The 23,974-nt window shown below is 35.4% G+C and overlaps 1 protein-coding gene across 11 annotated transcripts in view; it reads left to right on the top strand.

Annotated features, from left to right (window-relative positions):
• LOC143681660 (phospholipid-transporting ATPase IB-like) overlaps positions 1–23,974 on the top strand; it is a 232,010-nt gene that overhangs the window by 37,729 nt on the left and 170,307 nt on the right. For 7 of the 11 annotated variants that reach the window (XM_077158874.1, XM_077158873.1, XM_077158878.1 and 4 more), the window contains 2 exons: positions 5,677–5,750; positions 16,231–16,300. In XM_077158874.1, the coding sequence (XP_077014989.1) occupies positions 5,677–5,750; positions 16,231–16,300 (144 nt within the window). The remainder of the gene's footprint in view (positions 1–5,676; positions 5,751–16,230; positions 16,301–23,974) is intronic. The other 4 variants (XM_077158882.1, XM_077158881.1, XM_077158880.1 and 1 more) reach the window with 1 other exon arrangement.

Genomic DNA, 23,974 nt, shown 5'->3' with positions numbered 1-23,974 from the left:
AGAAATATACAAAGGCTTCTTTATAATACTTACTCTAAAAAATGTACTATTTGGAAAAATAGTTGTAGTGGCTATTTAATAGTGAATATCTTAGGAAATGGTAAATATCTCAGTTTTATTGAGATGTATTTACATACAATGCAGTCTATCCAAATTGTACAATCAGTGGCTTTTACTATAATCACAGAGTTGTGAATTCATCACCACAATTAATTTTAGAACATTTTCATTGCTCCAAAAAGAAAAACCCCATATCCCTGAGAAGTCACTTCTCAATCCCTCTATCCTTCCCCCAGCCCTGCATAAACACTAACCTAATTTGGTATATATGGATTTATTTTTATTTACATTTTATGTTAATGGAATCATACCATATGTATTACTTTGTATCTGATTTCTTTCACTCAGCATGTTTTATTATTATTTTTTAATTACTGAAGTTGTAGGTTACATAAAAGACATAAAAAATACAGCATTCCCTTATACCCCCCTAATGTTGGCACTTTGCACCCTTGTGGTAACTTTGTTACAATTGACGAAAGAGTATAAATTTATTACTGTTAACTATAGTCCATAGTTTGCGTTAGATATATTTTTCCCATATACCACCCTATTAGTAAGACCTTGTAATAATGAGTACATTTGTTATAGTTGATGAAAGAACATTCTTAATTAGTGATGAAGCACAATTCTGTGATTATAGTAAAAGCTACTGATTGTATACTTTGGATAGATTGCATTGTATGTAAAAATATCTCAATAAAACTGAGATATTTACTACTAAGCAAAGTCTTCATCCACAACAAGGTTCTCTGTGTTATCCAGTCCCATGTTTCATCCTCTAGTGTCCCTTTTAGTAGCATATTCAACCACATTCACACACATAATTCAGCACTAATTGCACTCACAATAATGTTCTACCATCACTTGCCATACCCAAATGTTTAAAATCAACCTGATTAAAATTTCAAATTAAGCATCAACTCCCCATTCTCTGTCCCCAATCTATTCTTAGTAACCTATATTCAAGATTCTAATGCTATGAGTTTACTCATTATAATTAGTTCATATTAGTGAGATCATACAGTATTTGTCCTTTGTGTCTGGCTTATTTCACTCAACATAGTGTCCTCAGAGTCCATCCATGGTGTCGCACACATCAGGACTTCATTCCTCCTTACAGCTGAATAATATTCCATCATATGTATATACCACATTTTGTTTATCCATTCATTGGTTAATGGACACTTGAGTTGCTTCCATCTTTCGGCAATTGTGAATAACACAATTATGAATAACACCACTAGGTTATTCAGGGAATTGAACGACAGTACAAAGTGCACAAACATATGCATCATGAGTGTCCCAGGAGAAGAGAAGGGAAAAGGGCAGAAAGAAGAGTTGAAGAAATAATGGCCCAAAATTTCCCATTTCCATTCTTCTGATCATATACCTAGTATGGGATTGCTAGATCAGATGGCAAGTTTACACTTAGCTCTCTGTGGAACCACCAAACTGTCTTCCACAGCAGATGCACCATTCTACATTCCCATCGACAGTGCATGTGTGTTCCTGTTTCTCCACAACCTCTCCAACATTTGTAGTTTACTTTTTTTGCTTTTTTTCCTAAGCAGTGGCCATTCTAGTAGGTGTGAAATGAAATCTCTGTGATTTTGGCTTGCATTTCCCTAATAGGTAGTGATATTGAACATCTTTTCTTGTGCTTTTTAGACATTTGCATTTCCTCTTCAGAAAAAAATGTCCATTTTCTAATTGGGTTGTTTATTCTTTTGTTGTTGAGTTGTGGGATTTGTTTTTTTTATTTTTTTACCTTTTTAGTTGTGAAATATAATATGTATATACACAAAAAAGCAATAAATTTCAAAGTACATTGTAATGAGTAGTTATAGAACAGATTTCAGTGTTTAGTATGGGTTCCAGTTAGGATTTCTTTTTATATTCTGGATATTAAACCCTAATCAGATATCTGGATTTCAAATATTATCTCCAATTGATTAGGTTGCTTCTTTACAAAGCCCATTGAAAGACACGTTTTTATTTTGAGGAGGTCCTATTTATCTATTTTTTCTTTCACTGCTTGCTTGGGTATAAAGTCTAAGAAACCACTGATTACCACAAGATCTTGAAGATGCTTCTATGACTTTTCTTCTAGGGGCTTTATGATCTAGTCTATTATATGTGGGTCTTTGGTCCATTTTGAGTTAACTTTTGCATAATGTATGAGATAGGAGTCCTCTTTCATTGGTTTGCACATGATATCCAGTTTTCTGAACACCATTTGCCGAAGAAATTATTATTTCACAGTTGTGTGGACTTGGCAGGCTTGTCAACAATCAATTGGCCATAGATTTGAGGGCCTATTTCTGAACGCTTAATTTGGTTGTGTTGGTCAATGCATCTATCCTTATGCAAGTTCCATGCTGTTTTGACCATTGTAGCTTTGCAATATGCTTTAAAGGTAGGAAGAGTGAATCCTCCAAATTTCATTCTTCTTTTTCAAGATGTTTTTGTGTATTTAGGGCTCCTTATACTTTTAAATAAATTTAATGTTTGGCTTTTCCATTTCTGCTAAGTAGACTGTTGTGTTTTGATTGGGATTGTGTTAAATCTATAAATCTAATCTGGGCAGAACTGACATTTAGTGTTACAATCCATGAAAACAGAATGCCCTTCCAGTTATTTAGGTTTTCTTTGATGTCTTTTAACTATGTTTTATAGTTTTCTGTGTGCAAGTTCTTTACATCCTTGGTTAAATTTAATCATAGATATTTGGTTCTTTTAGTTGCTCTTGTAAATAATTTTTCCCCTTGATTCCCTCCTCACATTGCTCATTAGTAGTGTGTAGATGCGCTGCTGGATTTCGGGTGTTCATCTGGTCACCTGCCACTTAGCTGGACTTGTTTATTAGTGCGGGTAGCTTTGTTGTAGATTTTTCAGGACTTTCTATATATAGGATCTTGCCATCTGAAAATAGGGAAAGTTTTACTTCTTTCCAATTTGAACACCTCTTATTACTTTTTCTTGCCTAACTGCTCTGGCTAGAACTTCTAGCACAATATGAAATAACAGTGGTGACAGTGGGCATCCTTGTCTTATTCTAGATCTTAGAAGGAAAGCTTTTCTCTTGCTTTCAGGATGTCTTTACCTTTGGCCTTTGACGTTCTGATTCATATGTGTCTTAGAGTAGGTCTTCTAGGATTTACTCTGTTTGGAGTACATTGTAGTTCTTGGATATGTATATTTATGTTTTCATGAAAGGTGGGAAATTTGGGGCCCTTATCTCCTCAATTTTTCTTTCTGCCCTCTTCCCTTCTCTTCTTCTTCTGGGACACTCATGATGCATATGTTTGTGCACTTTGTACTGTCGTTCAATTCCCTGAGAGGCTCCTCAGTTTTTCCATCCTTTTCTCCATCTGGTCTTCTGTCTGTATGAATTTGACACCCTGTCTTTTAGTTCACTGATTCTTCCATCTGTTTAAATCTGCTGTTGTATGCTTTTAGTGCATTATTGTTATTTTTATTTAGGTACATGGTCAGGGAATTGAACCCAGGTCTTCTGTATGGAAGACAAGCATTATTTACTGAACCACCCATGTACCCCTTCTAGTGTATTTTTAATCCCTTCTGTTATACCTTTCATCCCCATAAGTTCTGTTATGTTTCTTTTAGTTCTTTCAAATTCTTCTTTATGCTCACCCATTGTTTTCTTAATATCCTTTATATGTTTAGCCATATTCTCCTTTATCTCTTTGAATTGATTTAGGAGATTTGTTTGGGCATCTGATTAGTGTTCTAGTTTCTATGTGTCCTCTGAAGTTTTAATTAGATCCTTTGACTGGGCAATATCTCCCTGTTTGTTAGTATGGCTTGTAATTTTTGCTGATGTCTCAGCATCTGGTATCTTGATGAGTTTATTCTGAAGGTCGGTTTCTCTTTCTTGCCTAGTGTTTTATTTTTGCAAAAACTCTAGGCAAGAGAGTGTTGGCATTTTGTTGAAAGTGCCAGCCTAGGCCCAGAAACATGGTGCCCCCTGGGTGTGTCCAGGAGAAGTTTCTGGGGAAGTCTGAGGCCACAGGAGGGGGTTCTTGAGGGCATAGGTACACAGGGCAGGAAGCTTCTGGTGCTCTCTTTTTTGAGTACCTTCTCCTGGACCTCTGGCTGAATCACTGAGATTGTTTTCAGCTTACTCAATGCCAGTGACTGTGCCCTGGTAAAGTGGACTCCCCACCAGAGTCAACATTGAAGGTTCAGAAAAGAGGATCAGCCAAAGAAAGAGTTGGGTATTCTCTTCTCTGTGCCTACACTCCTCCCCCATTGCAGGTTTTAATATTCTCTCCTTACTTTGAGGAGATATACATTTTGAACCAATTTTAAATATGAATTGTACGATTTAGCATTCATTTAGTTAGTTAAACAAATTCAGATATTTAAGTGAATCTATGCCTCTATTAAGACAGAAATGATCAGTTTATTCATATTATAAAAAGAAAAATTTTTTTCCTTCGCCCCACTCCTATTATTAAGGACCCTATTATGTCGGCACTCTTGACATTTTGGACTGGATAATTCTTTGTTGTGGGTAACTGAACTGTACATTGTAAGATCTTCACAGCATCTCTGGCCTCTACCCACCAGATGCCTGTAGCACCAACCCTACCCCTAGAAATGCTCCCTGAGGTCACAAAATCACCCCTGGTTAAGAACCACTTTTCTGGAGTCATGAATCTATTAAGGAATAATTGCTCTAATATAGTTGAAATTTATTGGATTAGCTACAGTTATTTTTACTTTGTAATTTTTTCTTGAAAATATTTGACACGTTTCCTCTATTTCTGCCTTAAAAGGATATTATCATTTCTTTTCAGTATAGAATATTAATCTTTGCTTTTCTAGATGCCAGGAAGTACTATGCAAATATTCAAATGCTTTGTTAAAGAATAAGTTCTCAAAAATTAAAAAAAAACTTCAAGAGCTTATAATGCTTTCCCCTGTTATTTCTACAATTACTTGTGTCTCCTTATTTAGAATTCATTCATAATTCAGTCTACAAATAAATTTATTGAGTGCCTATGATATGGCATGCACTAAGAATTCAGCTGAGACTGAGAATTCAAAGTGCTCTCTCTTCTACATGAAGCTTGCAGACTAGTAGAGGAAAAGTGATCATTAGGCAAGCATTTACAGTGTGATCTTGCTATGAATAGCATGTCATGGCAAAAATAGTAGAACCAATAAGTCGGTTTTGGATCTTTTTCCTTTTGTACTTCTTTCCCCATGTAGAAATATCTCATTCTAGAGCAAGATCCCTCAACCTCGGCACTCTAGACATTTTGGGCTGGATAATTCTTTGTTGTGGGTAACTGAACTGTGCATTGTAAGGTCTTTGCAGCATTTCTTGCGTCTACCCACCAGATGCCTGTAACACCAACCCTACCCCTAGAAATGCTCCCTGAGGTCACAAAATCACCCCTGGTTAAGAACCACTTTTCTAGAGTCATGAATTTACTAAGGAATAATTGCTCTAATATAGTTGACATTTATTGGATTAGCTAAAGTTATTTTTACTTTGTAATTTTTCTTGAAAATATTTGACACATTGCCTCTATTTCTGCCTTAAAAATTCATGCTTCCATATTCTCTCTCCTGGTTTAAAAGGTAAAGGTGGGAGACATTGTGAAGGTCTCGAATGGGCAGTTCATTCCTGCAGACTTGGTCCTGATTTCTTCCAGGTTAGTTACTTTAGTGGACATTTAAGGAACTTATATTCTGGATTGAGAACTTTAAGAAAACCAAGGACAAAAGCCACCTTTCCCTTCCTCTTTCCTTTCACTATCACTTTCATTATGCAGCACACCAGGGGCTGCAAACTTTTCTGTAAATGACCACATAAAAATGTTTTCAGCTTTGTGGGCCGTGCAGTCTTTATGGCAACTACTCAACTCTTCTCTTCCACCAAAAGAAGCAGCCACACATGGTATGTAAACAAATGGGCATGGCTGTTCATATAGGCTGTGTACCCATTAACCTGCCTAAGTAGGCTATTTCTCTGATAGTTTCTGTCAAGCTCTGAAGACCCTGAAGACACACCGTTATTAAAATGCTTAATTGCGCTGCATAAAAATAAGAAAGTCAGGAAGTTTCAGAATGAACTGAAATCTCAGGACCTGGAGAGGGCAATCCCGTGCTTATATAGGCTATTTCCCTGATGGTTTCTGTCAAGTCCTGAAGATCCTGCACTTCCATTTTGATGAACAAAGGGAGTACAGGAGAAATGGGACAAAGCCTGGGAGACACTCCCATGTAGAGAATCTAATAAGTGATCCTTGCATAAAGTTGTGACCCAGGGGGTCACACCCTTACTTAAGGGAGAATGAAAAATAAAATCCGCCATGCCAAAGGGTGCAGTAGAGAAATGTGCCCATCTTGTACATACTACTGGTTGGGAAGGAAAAATAATCCTCTTGAAAATTGAAGATGGCCCTCATGCAGCCATGAGTTCGCCTTGCCTGTGTGGCAAAAGAAAGTTCTAAGCAGAGAATTTAAATGTGGTCATGGAGGATAAACAGAAAATACCTAACTAATTAGAAAGAGATAATACAGAGAATGTGAAGGAAGCGATATCCAAGTGATAATGGCTGACAATTTTTCAGAATTATTTGGATACATTGGGTTTGCTAGCTCTGAGGCTAGAACTAAAATAGTAGAAATCAACACCACAGAAGTTGTGAGGGTGATAATCAGAACTGTACTTAATGTACTTGTATTGTTCAGGATTAGGTTGAAAACACTGAATAGCTCCAAACTTTAAATTCAGGATATATATATAATTAATATCTGATAGATTACATATACAGCATATACCTTCCAACCACATAATGGGAAAAATGAGTTGAGAAAAAAACCCAAAGTATCCAAAAGAATAAAATAAAGTGAAAGAAAAAGAGACAAAAAGGAGAGAAATAGAATACATATAATTAGAGTAGGATTAATAAAAATATATCAATAATCACAATAATGTAGATAGACCTAAAAAGTTAAAGATAGAAGTTTGTCAAATTTTCCAGCTCTATGTTGTTTACTAGAAATTCATCTAAGACATAGGACCACAAAGATGGAAATCAAAGGATGAAAAAATATACACAGGAGATAATAAAGGAAAAAAACTCAGAAGAGATTATAGCACTCTCAAACAAAACAGACTTGAGGCAAAGAGGATTATTTGAGATACAGTCATTGCATAATGATACAAGTTTTAATTCATAAGGCAATGTGATTTGAATATAGAGCAAAAATGGATGAAGCTACAAAGAAGAAATTTGCAAACTGACCGTCATATCGGGATGCTTTAATATTTGCTTTTGGTAATGAATAGATAAGAGGGAGGAAAAAACAGTGAGAATATAGAATATTTGGACAGCACAGTTGCCAAACTTGAAATAATGACATATGTGGAACATTGCACTCAAGAGCTATATGTACTTAATCTTCAAGTGTGCATAGAATATTTGTGAAAATTGTTAGGACAGAATAGAATCACCAAATTTCAAGGGACTGGTATTCTACAGGTCACTTTCTCTGATCAAAATGCAAATAAGTTGAAATCAATAATAAAAAGATAACTAGAAACCCCACATTTTGGAAATAAAACACTTTGAAACAGCTTATGGGTTGAGGAGGCAATGATAATGGGAATTAGAAAATACTTATTAAAATACTATGTATCCAATATCTTATGATACAGCTGAATTGGTCCTTAGACATTTTAACCTAAAATACTTTTTTTTTGCCATAGGCAGGCACTGAGAATTGAACCTGGGTCTTTGGCATGGCAGGCAAGAATTCTGCCACTGAGCCACCGTTGCACCAACCAGCCTAAAATACTTTTTATTAGAAAAGAAGAAAGGCTGGAAAAAATTAGGCTAGGCATCTAATCTAAAAAATTAGCTAAAGTACAAAAGAATAAGCTAAATAAATCAGATGGAAGGAAGTAATAAAGATAAATAGAAACTAATGAAAGAAAACAAATAATAGAGAGGATTACAAAAGCAAAACTTGATTCTTAGAAAAAACAATAAAATAAATGAAAAATCTGGTAAGATTAATCATGGACAAAAGGAAAAACACAAATAATGTTATAAATTGAAAAAGTGATATAATTACAAATGCATTAGAAATTAAAGAAATAATGAGAGGATCTTAAAAAAATCTGTGGCAAATTTTAACATTTAATGAAATGCATAAATCCATGGAAAAATATAACTTACCAAAACTTATCCTAGAAGAAATATAGAACCCAAATGGTCCTATAATCATTAAATATATAAGTAGAAAATTAAAAAAAAACCCAAACACTTCCCATAAAAAGCACACATGCAACGGACACTATACCTGGCACATTCAATTAAACACTGTAGAGATTACCCCAAACTTTCAAAAGTTTTGCAAGAGGAAAGGAAGAAAGGAAGGAGGAAAGTGGGAGGGAGACTCCTGAATTCATTTTTCTATAGCTTATTTTTAACCTTGACATCAAAATTCAACAAAGACAGAATAAGAAAGGAAACTTACAAGCCCATTTCACCATTAATATAGATAAAAACGTAAACAAAATTTGACTATAAAAATGGTAATATATGTGGTCAAAATGGGAAATTTTGAGCTGCATTTTTGTTATAAATGGTAAGTTATAATTTAAATATTTATTTATAATTTAAAATATAATTTATAAATGGTAATTTATCATGACCAAGTAGGGCTCATCCAAGGAATTTTCGCTTTTGTTTTTTTAACAGAGTTCTGAACTCTACTTTTCGAGGTTTGACGACCTAAAGCTTTTAAGCCTCACCCTTTCCCTCTTCCTCTTCTGCCCCAAGCTGATAAGAAGGCCCCGGTGCTCCTTCCCTAAAGCCCTGCACAGGAACCCCCCCCCCTGTTCTCAACCCCCAACCAGCATAAAAATCCAAAGCCTTGCTGCCTGAAGTCATTTTGAACCAGTTTAGGAGGTCTGTACTGCTCTCCCAGAAAGTCTCATTATGTAAGTGTTCTAGTTTGCTCGCTGCCGGAATGCAACATAACAGAAATGGGATGGCTTTTAAAGAGGGGAATTTAATAAGTTGCTAGTTTACAGTTCTAGGGCTGAGAAAATGTCCCAACTAAAACAAGTCTATAGAAATGTCCAATCAAAGGCATCCAGGGAAGGATACCGTGGTTCAAGAAGGCCAATGAAGTTCAGGGTTTCTCTCAAGTAAGAAGGCACATGGTGAACACAGTCAGAGTTCCTTTCTCATCTGGAAGGGCACATAGCGAACACAGCAACATCTGCTAGCTTCTGCTCCTGGCTTCCTGTTTTATGAAGCTCCCTGGGAGGCATTTTCCTTCTTCATCTCCAAAGGTCGCTGGCTGGTGAACTCTGCTTCTCGTGGCTATGTCATTCTGCTCAGCTCCGTCTGAATGTCTTCCTTCTCCAAAATGTTTCCTCTTTTATAGGACTCCAGAAAGTACTCAAGACCCACCCAAATGGGTGGAGACATGTCATCACTTAATCCAATTTAACAACCACTCTTGATGGGGTTACATCTTCAGGGAGATTATCTAATTACAGATTCAAACATACAATATTGAATAGAGATTATTCTGCCTTTACAAAATGGAATTTTGATTAAAACATGGCTTTTCTAGGGGACATACATCCTTTCAAACCAGCACAGTAAGTAATAAACCTTTTCATCGGTTCTGACTCTGCATGTGATATAATCGGTCCTGACCTCTGAATCTAATTTTGAGTGAGTGATATATCCTGTTTCTGAGTGATGGCCAGATCAATTTTGTTATTAGAAAATCAAAGAATGTATTTTTCACTTTAATAGGTTAAAGGAGAAAGACACAAGATTATATCAATAGAAACATTTTGAAATATGCAGCTTTCAACTGAAAACTCTTAGAAACCTATCAACATATAAGCATCCTCAAAAAGACAGGCAAAAGATTTGGTTGAGAATTTCACAGGGGAGGAAATTGTAAATGGCCCATAAACATTTGAAAAGAGGATCCATTTGCTGTAGACAGTAAAAGGGAATTATTTTAACCCAATAAAAGGAAGAAATGGGATATAAGCAGTAAAAAAAAGAAACCCAAAATATGTACAGATAAATTATAAGTGTTAGTAAAAAGGGTTTAGCAACTTTGTGGAAACATTATACAAAGTCAAATGCATTTTTATATACCCATAACTATAAAATATAATAAAAAGGTATAATTTACAGTAGTGACAAATATTATAGATGACTTAAGAATAAATCTTACAAAATACACATAAGCACTTCAGGGAGCATGTAATGAAATTTTATTTAAAAAATAGAGTAAATACATAGAGAAATATATAGTGTTCTTACACAGGAAGATTCAATATAATAAAGATACCAGTTCTCTCCAAATTGATTTAGAGGTTTATTGAAATTCCATCCAAAATTCCAAAAATGTTTTGGTCAAAATTGACAGGTTAATTGTAAGATGTATTTGGAAGAGCAAAGAGCCAAGAATAGTCAAGACAATAAAGAAAAAGAACAAGTTAGGGGTACTTGCCTGACCAGATATAAAATATTTCATTTTGTAGTGTAGTAGATTAGATTTTGGAGTATAATATTGGCAGAAGAATAGAAAAACTATATCATTGGAAGACAACAGGAAATCTAGAAACAGACTTGTGCATATTGGAAATATGACAAAGGTGGCATTGCAGATCCACGGTGACAAGAGGGGCTGTTAAATAAGTAGTGCTTGGAGATTGGTTATCCACAGAGGAAAGAATGAAACGGAATCTTGATTCACTTTTATGTAAAAATCAGTTTCACATAAGTTAAAGGCTATTAGTCTAATGGAAAAACCTGGGGTATATGAAGAAGATTTATCATTTGGAACTCATCTCTGTATTCTTGGTTCTTTTACCTCTCTGAAAGAAAACTTTAGTTTATTGTTGTCACATGGTGGTTGTTAAAATAGAATGATGATGTTAAGAGTGAAAAAACTTTGAAAGTAGAAACATTAATTCAAAATTTTAAGCTATTCTAGGTTTGGACAAAATAATGACAAGATGATTGCTGTACTGAGTACATTAAATTATAGAGTATTAATAATTTGGGAGTCAATTTTTACAGGTTTTTTTTTAAAGCTAATTCATTTATCTATTGTAAAATTTAAAAGGTGTGAAAAGACATCCAGTGAAGTCTCCTCCCTCTTCAGATTACCTCCCATTAGACAGCAAATACTGTTATGTTCTTGTGTATACTTCCAGAGATATTTGATGTTTATACAATATCTTACAGTTTTCATTTATAAATGTATGTAGAATATTTACTATTTCTAATTTCTGAAGGTAGAAGCTTAGGATATCAATTTATAAATTAAAAAAATTTTGATATAGGTGTTTACAGCTATAAATGTCACTCTAAAGCACTGCTTTAGCTGCATCCCATATGTTTTGGTATGTTGTGTCTTCATTTTCATTCATCCTGAAGGATATTCTAATTTATCTTTTGATTTCTTCTGTGATCTACTGGTTATTTAGTAATATATGTCTAATTTTCACATTTGTGAATTTTCCAAACTTCTTTATATTATTAATTTCCAATTTCATTCCATTGTAATCAGAGAACATACTTTGTATGGTTTCAATCATTTTAATTTTTATTGAGGTTTTTGTCTGACCTAGTATAGGCTCTATCCTGGAAAATGTTCCATGTATGCTTGAGAATGTACTCTTCCATTGTTGAATGCTCTATAAATGTCTGTTAGGTATGATTAATGTATAGGATTTTACAAGTCTTCTATTTGCTTATTCTTCTTCTTAGTTTTTTTATCCATTATTGATAGCGGGGTATTGAAGGCTTCAACTATGATTATTGAATTGTGTATTTCTCCCTATGATTTTTGCCTGATGCATTTTGGCTTCTGTTGTTAGGTACATGTTTATAATTATATATTCTTAATGGTTTCACACTTTTATCATGTTAAGATATCTTTCTTTCTCTCTACTAACAATTTCAACTCTAAGTCTATTTTTTCTGATTAATATCAGCCACAACTGCTCCCTTGGTTACTGTTTGCATGGTCTTTATTTTTCTGTAGTTGGATCATATTTCTTTAAAATCCATTCTGTCAATCTTTACCCTTTAATTGGTAAGTTTAATCCATTTATATTTAATGTAATTGTTGATAAAGTTGCATTTATCAGTTATTTTGCTATTTTCTTCTTATATGTCTTATGTCTTTTTTTGTTCCTCCATTCCTTCATTAATGCAGTCTTTTGTATTATATATATATTTTCTAGTGTGCCATTTTAATTTCCTTGTTATTTCTTTACTATATATATTTTAATTATTTTTTTTGTGGTTGCTGTGGGGGTTACTATTATTGCCCTAATTTATAACAATTTAAATTGGATTACTAGCAATTGAATTTTATAGTATGTACAAACTTTGCTCCTTAGGAACTCTATTTTCCCCCTCCTTTATGTTCTTATTGTCACAGGTTTATATATTATGTGCCTATCAAAATAGATTTAGTATTTTTGCTTTATCAAGTTGGTTTGTAAATCATATCAGAGAAAAAAGGAATTACAAGCAAACTATATATATATGTAATTTTACACTTATATTTATATTTACCTGTATAGTTACCTTCACTGGTTAGGTACTTTTTATTCCTTCATGTGGATTTGGGTACTATCTAGTGACCTTTCATTTAAGTTGGAAGGACTCCCATTAGTATCTCTTATAAGTAGTTCTCTCTCAGTTTTTGTTTATCTGGGAATGTCTAAATTGCTTCTTTTTTTTTTTCCAGCTGCATTGCCTTTTTAAAAAAATATTTTTATTGAGAAATCTTCATACACATACAGTCCATCCATAGCATACAATCAGTGGCTCACAGTACTATCACATGGCTGCGTATTTATCACCATGATCATTTTTAGAATATTTGCATCACTCCAGAAAAGGAAATAAAAAGAAGAGAGAAAAACCTCATACATCCCAAACACCTTCCCTCCCTCTCATTGACCTCTAGTATTTCAATCTATCTAAACTTTTTTTTTACTCCTTATCCCCCCTATTAGTTATTTATTTCTATCCTTATATTTTTACTCATCTGTCCATACCCTGGATAAAAGCATTAGACACAAGGTTTTCCCAATCACACAGTCACATTGTAAAAGCTATATAGTTATATATTTGTCTTCAAGAATCAAGGCTACTATACACAGTTCAACAGTTTCAGATATTTCCCTCTAGCCACTCCAATGTATCAAAAACTGAAAAGGGATATCTATATAATGCATAAGAATAATCTCCAGGATAACCTCTTGACTTGGTTTGAAATCTCTCAGTCACTGAAACTTTATTTTGTCTCATTTCTCTCTTCCCCCTTTTTGTCATGGGTGCCTTCATTTCTGAAAGGTAGTTTTGTCAGATATGGAATTCTTGCTTGACAGTTTTATCTTTCAGCACTTTGAATATGTCATCCCATTGCCTTCTGGTTTCTTTGGTTTCTGATAAGAATCAGCTGTTAATCTTATCAAGGATTCTTTGTACATGATGAATTGCTCTCTCGGTGCTTTCAAGATTCTCTTTTTAGATTTGTTTTTGGCAGTTTGATTATAATATGTCTCCTTATGGATCTCTTTGAGTTTATTCTACTTGGAATTTGTTGACCTTCTTGGATGTGTAGATTAGGTTTTCCCTCAAATTTGGGAAGTTTTTTACCATTATTTCTTCTAATATTCTTCTGTCCCTTTACTCTGTTCTCTCTCTTTTTGGGGCCCCCATTCTGTATATGTTGTTGTGCTGGATGGCATCCATTGGTTTCTGAAATTCTATCCATTTTTCTTCATTCAGTTTTCTTTGTGATCCTCAGATGGATGATCTCAATTGACCCATCTTCAAGTTCATTTATTCTTTCTTCTGCCTGCTTAAAAATGCTATTGAGCCCCTCACTGAATTTTTCATTTCAATTATTGCACTTTTCCACTTGAGAATTTCTATTTATAATTTGTCTTTTTATTAATATTCTCCATTTGGTGAGACATCATTCTCAAACTTTCCTTAAGTTCTTTAGACATGGCAGCCTTTAGCACATTGAACATATTTACCATTGCGGATTTGAAGTTTTGTCTATGAGTCCAATTCTGGGCTTCCTCAGAGATAGCTTCAATTGATTGCTTTCCACCTCCATGTATAGCCCATGCTACTTGTTTCTCTGCATATCTCATAATTTTTTTAAATGAAAACTTGACATTTTAAGTTGTTTGTTTAGTGATTTTTCTAGTCTCCTTCTTTAAGTTTCATATTCCTGGTCATATCATGTGTAGTCACTGAAGTTTTTATTTGGTCAGTTTATGGCCGATCAGTGATGTGATGTTCATTGCCTGGAACTAATAAAAATTCCAGTCTTTGCTGAGGAGCTCTGCAAGCATGTTGGAACAAGCCTTTAACACAGCCAGGCAGTGTACAGCTCTTTCCTTAGACCTCATTCCCTGCTTGAGCAGAGCCTCCAGGTTAACTAAAGGTGAGAGTGTATGGCTTTCTCAGGGCTTTTCTGAGCATGTGCTCAGTACTGGGAATGCACATAGTCTTATATTTGCGTGTAGCTTTCAAGATTTCCAGGAATAAGTAGGAGCTTTTCAAAGCCTATATGGACTTATTCTTCAGCTTTTTACTTTTATGCTTTATGACTAGTCTATTGTTTACCCTGTTACTCGTCGTTTCAGACAGTTCTACATTAAAACACTTTCCTGTAAGTGTTTTCAACAAATGGACCCCACAGAGTTACCCTCTGTACTGGGCAAGCTCTGAGTCAGTGGAGTCCTCTGGAGAATTGCCAGACAGTACGAATCATGACAATGATTTGGAAATGAGGCTTCAAATGGGCTCCAGATCTGTTCTGCTCCTTCTAGTACCTGGAATGTGAGCTGTTATTTTTCTAGATTACCACTTGCTGAGCTAGAGATAGGGGATGGGACTAGGATATATTAAAACCACACAAATCTCTCTCTCTTTTTTTTTTTTTTAAAAAAAAGGATTTTGCCATTATTCTTGTTTAAAACCTCCTTGGGTTGCTTCATACTTTTGGTTAAAGCAAAGATTTATTTTTTTATTTTATTTTTTTTGCATGGGCAGGCTCCAGGAGTCAAACCCAGGTCTCCAGCTCAGCAGGTGAGAATTCATGCCACTGAGCCACCATTGCACTACCCTAAAGCAAAGCCTTTTCCTCTTTTTTTTTTTTTTAACCAAAAAAGAGTTTTTCTCTTAGAGTTCTGGTAAAGTTCAATCTGATAATTTTTGCTAGTTTTTATGTTGCTTCCATAGAGGAGAGAATATTGAAGGTCCTTACTCTGCAATATCACTGACATCCTCAATGAAGCTATATATTTAATATTAGACTATGTATTAGTCATTGTTTGGGGGCATATAGTGTTGGCTATAATTATAGGGAAATTAATACAGAATTGTTTTACTTCAAAGCTGACATTTCAATAAATGCTCCAGATTAAAGAGATAAGTCTGAATTTAAGCCCAAGTATATTTAATGAAGAAATTTCATTATTTTTTCATGGATTTTCCCCAAATGATGAATTTTCATAAGTGAGTTGGCACTGCACATGGTATAAAATCTGGCAAGGCAAATGCTTCTAAGTTCAGTGCCTTGATTTCCTAAATCTTGATGTAAACTGGAAATAGAGAAGTCCAATTTGGAGTGTTTGTCTCAGGGCTCCCGCTCCATCTAGAGCTGTCCTGGAAGATATACCCTCATAGTAATGACCCTAGAATAGGGAGTTGTGAGATAACAGTGGATCCATTTTAGAATGTGGTAGAGTTTTAGATTTGATCCCAGGTATGACTTCAGAATAGTCTGGAATTGGGTCTGTTCAGAACTAATTAATGTCTACTATTCATCCTCAGTTTTTCTTCTTAAGAATTAAAGCATAGTCACACAGGTCTGTAAGAGTGGAAGATGTAGGTACAAAACCTTTTTACTCATCCATCCTGCAAGGTGAATTTTAGACTGCTAATATCTCCCGGAAAAGTTGTTGTTTGTTATTTCAGTTTTGAAGAACAATTACTGATGTAGGTCACAATTCATGGTGACCACACATGTGGCATTATTGTGAAATTAATATGTGACAAGATATTAATTCAATAATATTTGCTTTATTTTCCTTAGTGAACCTCAGGCGATGTGTTATATTGCAACAGCTAACCTGGATGGCGAGACAAATCTGAAAATACGACAGGTAAAGACATTTTTCTCATTCTAAGTTTATACCTGAACCACAATGTCAAGTTTTGTCAAGAAGAAAATTCTCTCATGACCATTTAATGGATTACTTTATTCTCATTATATATTTACAGGGTACATTTTTAATTATAATGGGGCATTAGATGACTGTGTCATCACTGCAAGAAAACTATGTGGTATAAAATCAGGTCAGAATGGGTAACACACATTTATGCACATTCTTTTGAGGCTATTTGTGCTGGTTTGAAATTTATGTACCCCCAAAAATCCATGTTCTTTTTATTTGAATTTTTAAAAAATATTTTTATTGACAAAACAAAACAACGTACAAACATGAACATCCTTAACATATGAACATTCCATACTTGGTGTACAATCAATGACTTACAATATCATCGCATAGGTATATGTTCATCACCATGATCATTTCCCAGAACATTTGCATCACTCCAGAAAAAGAAATAAATAGAAAAACTCAAAGCCATGCTCCTTTAATCCTAATCCAAACCTGTGGGGACAGACTTACTGTAGAGTGTAATCTTTTGATTAGGTTGTTTCCATGAAGATGTGACCAGGACCTTTTGATTAGATGGAGATGTGACTAGAAGCTACGAGTGAAGGATAGCAGATATCACCGTGTGCCTTCCTATGTGATAGAGAAACCCCAGACAGAAAAAAGTTGGTCTTTCTTCTTACAATGTGTACTTTTGTTGGGTTCCTTAATTTGGACATTTTCATGGGCTTAGAATTGTAACTTGTAACTTGATAAATTCCCTTTATAAAAGCCAATCCATTTCAAGTATATTGCATTATGGCAACTTCAGCAAACCAAAACACCATTTAAAGCTCATTTACACCCCTTATCAATCCATTTATGGTATTTAGCCATGACAGTAGTTTTATCACCAAAACATTAATAACAGTAGTATTTTGGTATCCTAAAGCTGCCAGAATGCAATATACTGGAAATGGATTGACTTTTATAAAGGGAATGTATTAAGTTACATCTTACAATTCTAAGACCTTGAATATGTCCATGTTAAGGTATCAACAAGAGGATACATTCACTAAAGAAAGGCTGATCAAGTCTGGAGTTTCTCTGTCACATGGGAAGGCACATGGCGACATGTGCTATCCATTTCTCCAGGCTTTCTGGTTTCAAACACCTCTCAGCTTCTGCAGCATCTGTGTGTGAGGTTTTTCCAAAATGTTCTTCTTTTAAAAGATTCCAATAAACTACTTAAGACTCAACTTGAAAGCAACCTGATCAAGAGGACCCCCACAGTTGGGTAGGTCACATCTCCATGAAAACTATCCAGTCAAAAGGTCCCACCCACAGTAGGTCTGCCCTCACAAGATTGGATTAAAAGAACATGGCTTTTCTGGGGGTATATAACAGCTTCAAACCAGCACAAGTGGTTTTATGTATCACTACTTTTTAAACTACCATTTGAATTTTGGAGAAACTTCTGACTATGAGAGGGAGGAGAGGAGTTTCCCAATTAAGTTTTCATTAATAGAAAAATAGATGTTGATCTTTAAGATAATAGATTCTTTGCTTTATTGGTTTACTGTGGTAAGGAATTCCTTGATTGATTTGATTACTCATGTCTGTTTGCTATTTTTTTGCATGTGTGTGAATTTTAATTTGATTTAGAATGAAATAAGGAATTAGAATTTGTTAAAGTAATATATTACTTCTGTAAAAATAATTTAAATAATACATAAATATATATAGTCTATTCAACCCTCTGTATTTCCAAATCCCTTCATCCCCAGTGCTAATCATTGTAATTGGTTGGTGGTTGTGCCAGTTTGAAAGGATGTATGTAATCTAGAAAAGCCATGTTTTAATCCTAATCCCATTTTGTAAAGGTAGCCATTTCTTCTAAACCCTATTCCATACTGTATGTTTGAAACTGTAATTAGATCATCTCCCTGGAGATGTGACTCAATCAAGAGTGGTTGTTAAACTGTCTCTACCCATTTGGGTGGGTCTTGATTAGTATACTGGAATCCCATAAAAGAGAAAACATTTTAGAGAAAGAGAGATTCAGAGAGAGAAGAGAAGGCTGCAGCACCATGAAGCAGAAAGTCCACCAGCCAGTGTCTTGGAGATGAAGAAGGAAAATGCCTTCCAGGGAGCTTCATGAAACAGGAAGCCAGGAGAGAAAGCTAGCAGATGATGCCATGCTTGCCATGTGCCCTTCCAGCTGAGAGAGAAATGTTGACTCTGTTCACCATGTGCCTTCTAACTTGAGAGAGAAACCCTGAACTTCATCAGCCTTCTTGAACCAAGGTATCTTTTCCCTGGATGCTTTTGATTGGACATTTCTATAGACTTGTTCTAATTGGGACATTTTCTTGGCCTTAGAATGGTAAAATAGCAATTTATTAAATTCCCCTTTCTAAAAGCCATTTTTGTTTCTGGTATATTGCATTCTGGCAGCTAGCAAACTAGAACAGTGGTACTCTTTTAGATTTGTTAAATGCAATAACAACAGACTTCTATTTCTGGGAAGATGGAGTAAACATACTTTTCCCTAATTTTTTTGATGAGTACAACTAAAAATCTATGTAAGAGGACTGGAGAGAAGATGACAGATTGTTTAGGGACTGCAGAAATCCAGGGAACAACAAGGTGGTGATTTCCTTGGGTTTTCCTTTTGCCATATATCTCAGACTTGGAGTCAAAAAACCCAGAAAGACTAATATGCAAAGACAAAAGAAAATCCCAACAAAAGCATGCTCTCTATACTCAAAGGACCAGGATAGGAACAGCCTACCAAGATAGAAAACTTTTAGGCAATCGCCACTCTGCTTCAGCCAAATACCACAGTAAAACTATGAAACTGCTCCAGTTTATACCAGCAGAGGCTGAGTGGGGAACCTAGATTTATATCCTCACCATGCTTGAAAGAGATCTCCAACTTTCTAGAGCACTCACCAGGATGGTGCCGGAGAAGGCTGAGTAGGGAGCCAGACTTTTCAATCCTACTGAACAGTAACGAGGTCTTCCGCCTGCCCCAGAAACGAAGTTCTGATACATTCTACAACACGGATGAACACTGAGATTATTGCGTGACTAGAAATGAAACGGATACAAAAGGGCAAATATTGTATGACTCCATTTATATGAAATATCTAGAGTATCAAGCTCATAGAGGGTGACAGTAAACTAGAGGTTACTAAAGCTGGGTACAGGGGAAATTGGGAGTTATTGCTTAATGGGAACTGAATTTTGAGGGTCATGAATAAGTGTTGATAATGGACAGTGGTGATGGTGACACAACATTGTGAATGCAATTGCTTCTACTGACATGGTTTAAATGGGAAATTTTGTGTGATATATATGTTACCTCAGTTAAAAAAAATAACTAGGAATAGAACAGGGTCAGAGATGATGTTTTGGTGGCAGTTTCTTATGATGGAATCTGTGGTGGATTGGAGCTGTGCACCCCAGACAAACATGTTTTTAATCTTAACCCATTCCTTTGGGTGTGAACTCATTGTGAATATGACTTTTTGATGAGGTTATTTCAGTTAAGGTGTAGTCCAACCGAACCAGAATGGGTCTTAATCCTATTACAGGAGGCATTATGGAGAAAACCACAGAGAGGGAAATTGGACACACAGAGAGAAGCCATGGAAGTCAAAGAAACCAAAGCTGGAAGTCAAAGAAATAGAGAAGCCAGGAGAACCCGCCATGAACATTCCCATGTGATGGAAGCCATGGATCAAAGTGTTGCCAGCAGCCAGCTCTAGAATGCCACAGTTTTCTGGGAGACTATATCACCTTGTGGACAACTTGATTTTGTACTTCTCCTAGCCTCAAAACCATGAGCCAAAAAATTCCCATTGTTTAAAGTCAATCTTTTACATGGTACTTGTCTTAGCAGCTGAGAAACTAAAGAGTATCTGATTTGCTGTCCTTACCCAGTCCTTCCCATCAATAGAAGGGTGTGAGTTACCAACTCCTCTGGGGAAAAATAAGACCTTTTCATACCACCTCCCCTGCCATGTCTTGGAGGATCTTGGGTCACTCACTGTCACACTTAATAAAAATGACCCTGGACTGTAGCTATCCTCCTTTTCCTGAGCCAAAAGATGATTTGCCTTTGTTGAATGCCAGGACCTGATTGACTTACTCTCCCAGGATCTGGCTGTGCCCATGTGGTGTCAAGGGTATTGCCTATTATTCCACAGTCCACCTCCATTTCCTCTCCATTTCTCTTACAAATGAGGATGAGGCATTATCTCTATCACCACTCCCTTTCCTGTTGTAGTTTTCATCAATTATCCAGTGATCTGTTATTACTTATTCACATTTACAAATGAAGGACAATTTTAACAAGAATTTGTAACTGATGTTGATTTGCTCTGTAGTCGTGAATTGGTATTGCCCCCATAGATGTTTATCTTCAAAAAAAGCTGATCAGGTTCCATGGGAGCACATGTTACAATAAATAAATACTTAATAAATACAATGAATAAATATTAATACCTATATTAATATAATATAAATAAGTATATGACATAATAATACAAATAAATATCTATAAAGAGTTGTTGAATAAATGAAAGAGTATGTGAGCGAGTCAGGTGCATATATAGAATGCAGAGCATTTTACTATGGGGGAAGAATCTATTAGTGTATTTCTCTCCTTGACAGCTGCCTTTATTTTTTAGCATCATTTATTTATTTTAAAATATTTTTATTGAGAAATCTTCACACACATATGGTCCAGCCATAATATACAATCAATGGCTCACAATCTCGTCACATAGTTGTGTATTCTTTTTATTATTATTTTTTTTTACATGGGCAGGCACCGGGAATCGAACCTGGGTCCTCGGGCTTGGCAGGCAAGCATTCTTACCTGCTGAGCCACCGTGGCCCGCTGTAGTTGTGTATTCTTTACCATGATCATTTTTAAAACATTTGTATCACTCTAGAAAAAGAAATAAAATGAAAAAAGAAAAAACTCATACATGCCATACCCTTTACCCTTTCCTCTCATTGATCTCCAATATTTTAATCTACCCACTTTTTTTACCATTTACTTCTTCCTATTATTAATTTTTATCCTTATTTTTTTTTATTAATCTGTCCATACCCTGGATAAAAGGAACATCAAACACAAGGTATTCACCATCACACAGTCACATTGTAAAACCTATATAGTTATACAATCATCTTCAAGAATCAAGGCTAACGGAACACAGCTCAACAGTTTCAAGTACTTCCCTCCAGCCACTCCAATACATGATAAACTAAAAAAGGATATCTATATAATGCATTAAATAACCTCCAGGATAACCTCCCGACTCTGTGTGAAATCTCTCAGCCACTGACACTTTATTTTGTTTCATTTCTCTCTTCCCCCTTTTTGTCAAGAAGGCTTTCTCAGTCCCATGATGCTGGGACCTGGCTCATCCCTGGGGGTCAGGTCCCACGTTGACAGGGAGAATTTACACCTCTGGGACCCGTGTCCCACACAGAGGGGAGAGTAGTAAATTAAACTGCCTAGTTGGCTTAGAGAGAGAGAGGTTATATCTCAGCAACAAAAGGGGTTCTCTGGGGGTGACTCTAGGCATAATTATCAGTAGACTCAGTTTCTCCTTTGCAGTTTTATAAATAAAAATATAGAGGCGAGCTCCAAGATTGAGAGCTCAACCTATTGAATTGGTTGTCCCTATATGCTTGCAAGAATATCAGGAATTCCCCAGATGTGAAAATTTAATATTTCCTCCTTTCTCCCCAGTCCCTCCAGGGGACTTGGCAAATACATTTTTATTCTGTGCCCAGTTTACCCTGGGTTATATCTGGGAATCACACTAACTCGTACAAGTCAACAAGATCTCATGACCTATTCATGTAATTATGGTGCCCAAGTAAACTGACCATACAAGTTGAATTAGATAATGCGCAACTCAAAATATAAATTTTGCACCAAATAATCATCCTTCCCTTTGGTCTCACACAGACGTTGAAGTTTGAAATAGTCAGTATCATCCATTACCCTGTATTCTGATTTACCTTAGTCCTCTACAGATCAGCTTCATTTATATCTCGAGTCGAAATCTGGCCACTTTTTCAGCTTTTTTAACAGTTGCTCTATGGGGTAATGCTGATTTTCATAGCTTCAGAGCTCTAACTCCGAGTCTCAGGTGTCACATAAATACCCAAAGTTTTAGAGAATGATCAGGTTATATACAAATAGCTTAGTATCTCAAAAGTTAGGCATATCAGTTACAACTCCTAAATATATGTGACTGCTATAAGAGCTTACAATCTAGGGCCCTTTACATTAGGCCCCAACCTGATAACCCATGCTCTTGACTTCAATTCTCTGAGTTTGTATATTATAGTTAGTCCATATGAGTGAGGCATGATAATATTTGTCCATTGTTTCTAACATTTCATTCGAATTACTTTTGCATGCCTCACAACTTCATTCCTTCTTGCAGCTGCTCAGTAGTCCCTTGTATGTATACACTACAGATCCCCTTCCATTCCTCACTTGTACCCTTAGGCCACCTCCATCCATTGCCACCATAAACACCAGTGTGCAAATGTCCATTCTTGTCCTCACTCTCAGTTTCTCCAGGTGTTTACCTAGAAATAGGGTTGCAAGATCATATGGCAATCTCACCCCTAGCCTCCTGTGGAACCACCATGCTGCCCTTTGGAGGGGCTGCACCTCTCAGCTTCTCTGTCAACAGTGAATAGGTACATCTCTTTCTCCACATTTTCTCAAGCACTCATTTCTCTCTATTCATTTAATATATATATATATATATATATATTAAATATATATATATATTTGTGGGGTTTTTTGCTTTTTAATTTCTATCTATTTATTTTTCTTTTTTTGTGAAAAATAACATACAAAATGGCAATAAGTTGCTTAGCAGGTTGGAACAATTAACTCTGTTTATATTTAAACAGTTTTATTTGCACATCATACAATCCAACCTAAATAAATAGCCATGCCTTAGCCACCATAATCCATATGAAGAAATTTCTTTTTCTTCTGCAAAGAATCCATACCCCTCCCCATATCCCCCACTTGTTGACAGTTAGTTTTGGCATAATGCCTTTGTTACATTCAATGGACTCATATTACAATGTTACTGTTGACTATAGATCTTAGCTTGCATTGATTATACTTTTTCCTATATATCATCCCATTTTCAACACCTTGCAATGTTGACATTAATTTGTACTTCCTCATGTAAAAATGCTTTTATATTTGTATATTTAATCACCATCATCAACCACTCCAGATTTTGAAAAGTTATACTTAAGTCATTATCTTCTATCCTTCATTCTGGTATCATACATTCTCCTGATCTTCCTGTTTCAACTATATTCACACTCAGCTTTGTTCAGTGTAGTTACAATATTGTGCTGCAATGAGATAATGTGCTATTCATTTTTGGATCTATACAATCAAACCTATTGAATATTCTGTACTCCTCTAGTATCAAATGTCCGATTTCTACTCTCTTTCTATTTCCTGATAACCTGTGTTCTCTAACTCTCAAAGTTCTCTCATTAATATCAGTTCATATTAGTGAGATCATATAGTATTTGTCCTTTTGTTTCTGCTTAATTGCACTCAGTATAATGTCCTCAATGTTCATCCACATTGTTACATGCTTT

This window comes from Tamandua tetradactyla, chromosome 4, assembly GCF_023851605.1.
Source record: "Tamandua tetradactyla isolate mTamTet1 chromosome 4, mTamTet1.pri, whole genome shotgun sequence".
Lineage (NCBI taxonomy): Eukaryota > Metazoa > Chordata > Mammalia > Pilosa > Myrmecophagidae > Tamandua > Tamandua tetradactyla.
The sequence above is the reverse complement of the archived record's forward strand: the minus strand, read 5'-3'. Positions and strand labels throughout refer to the sequence as shown.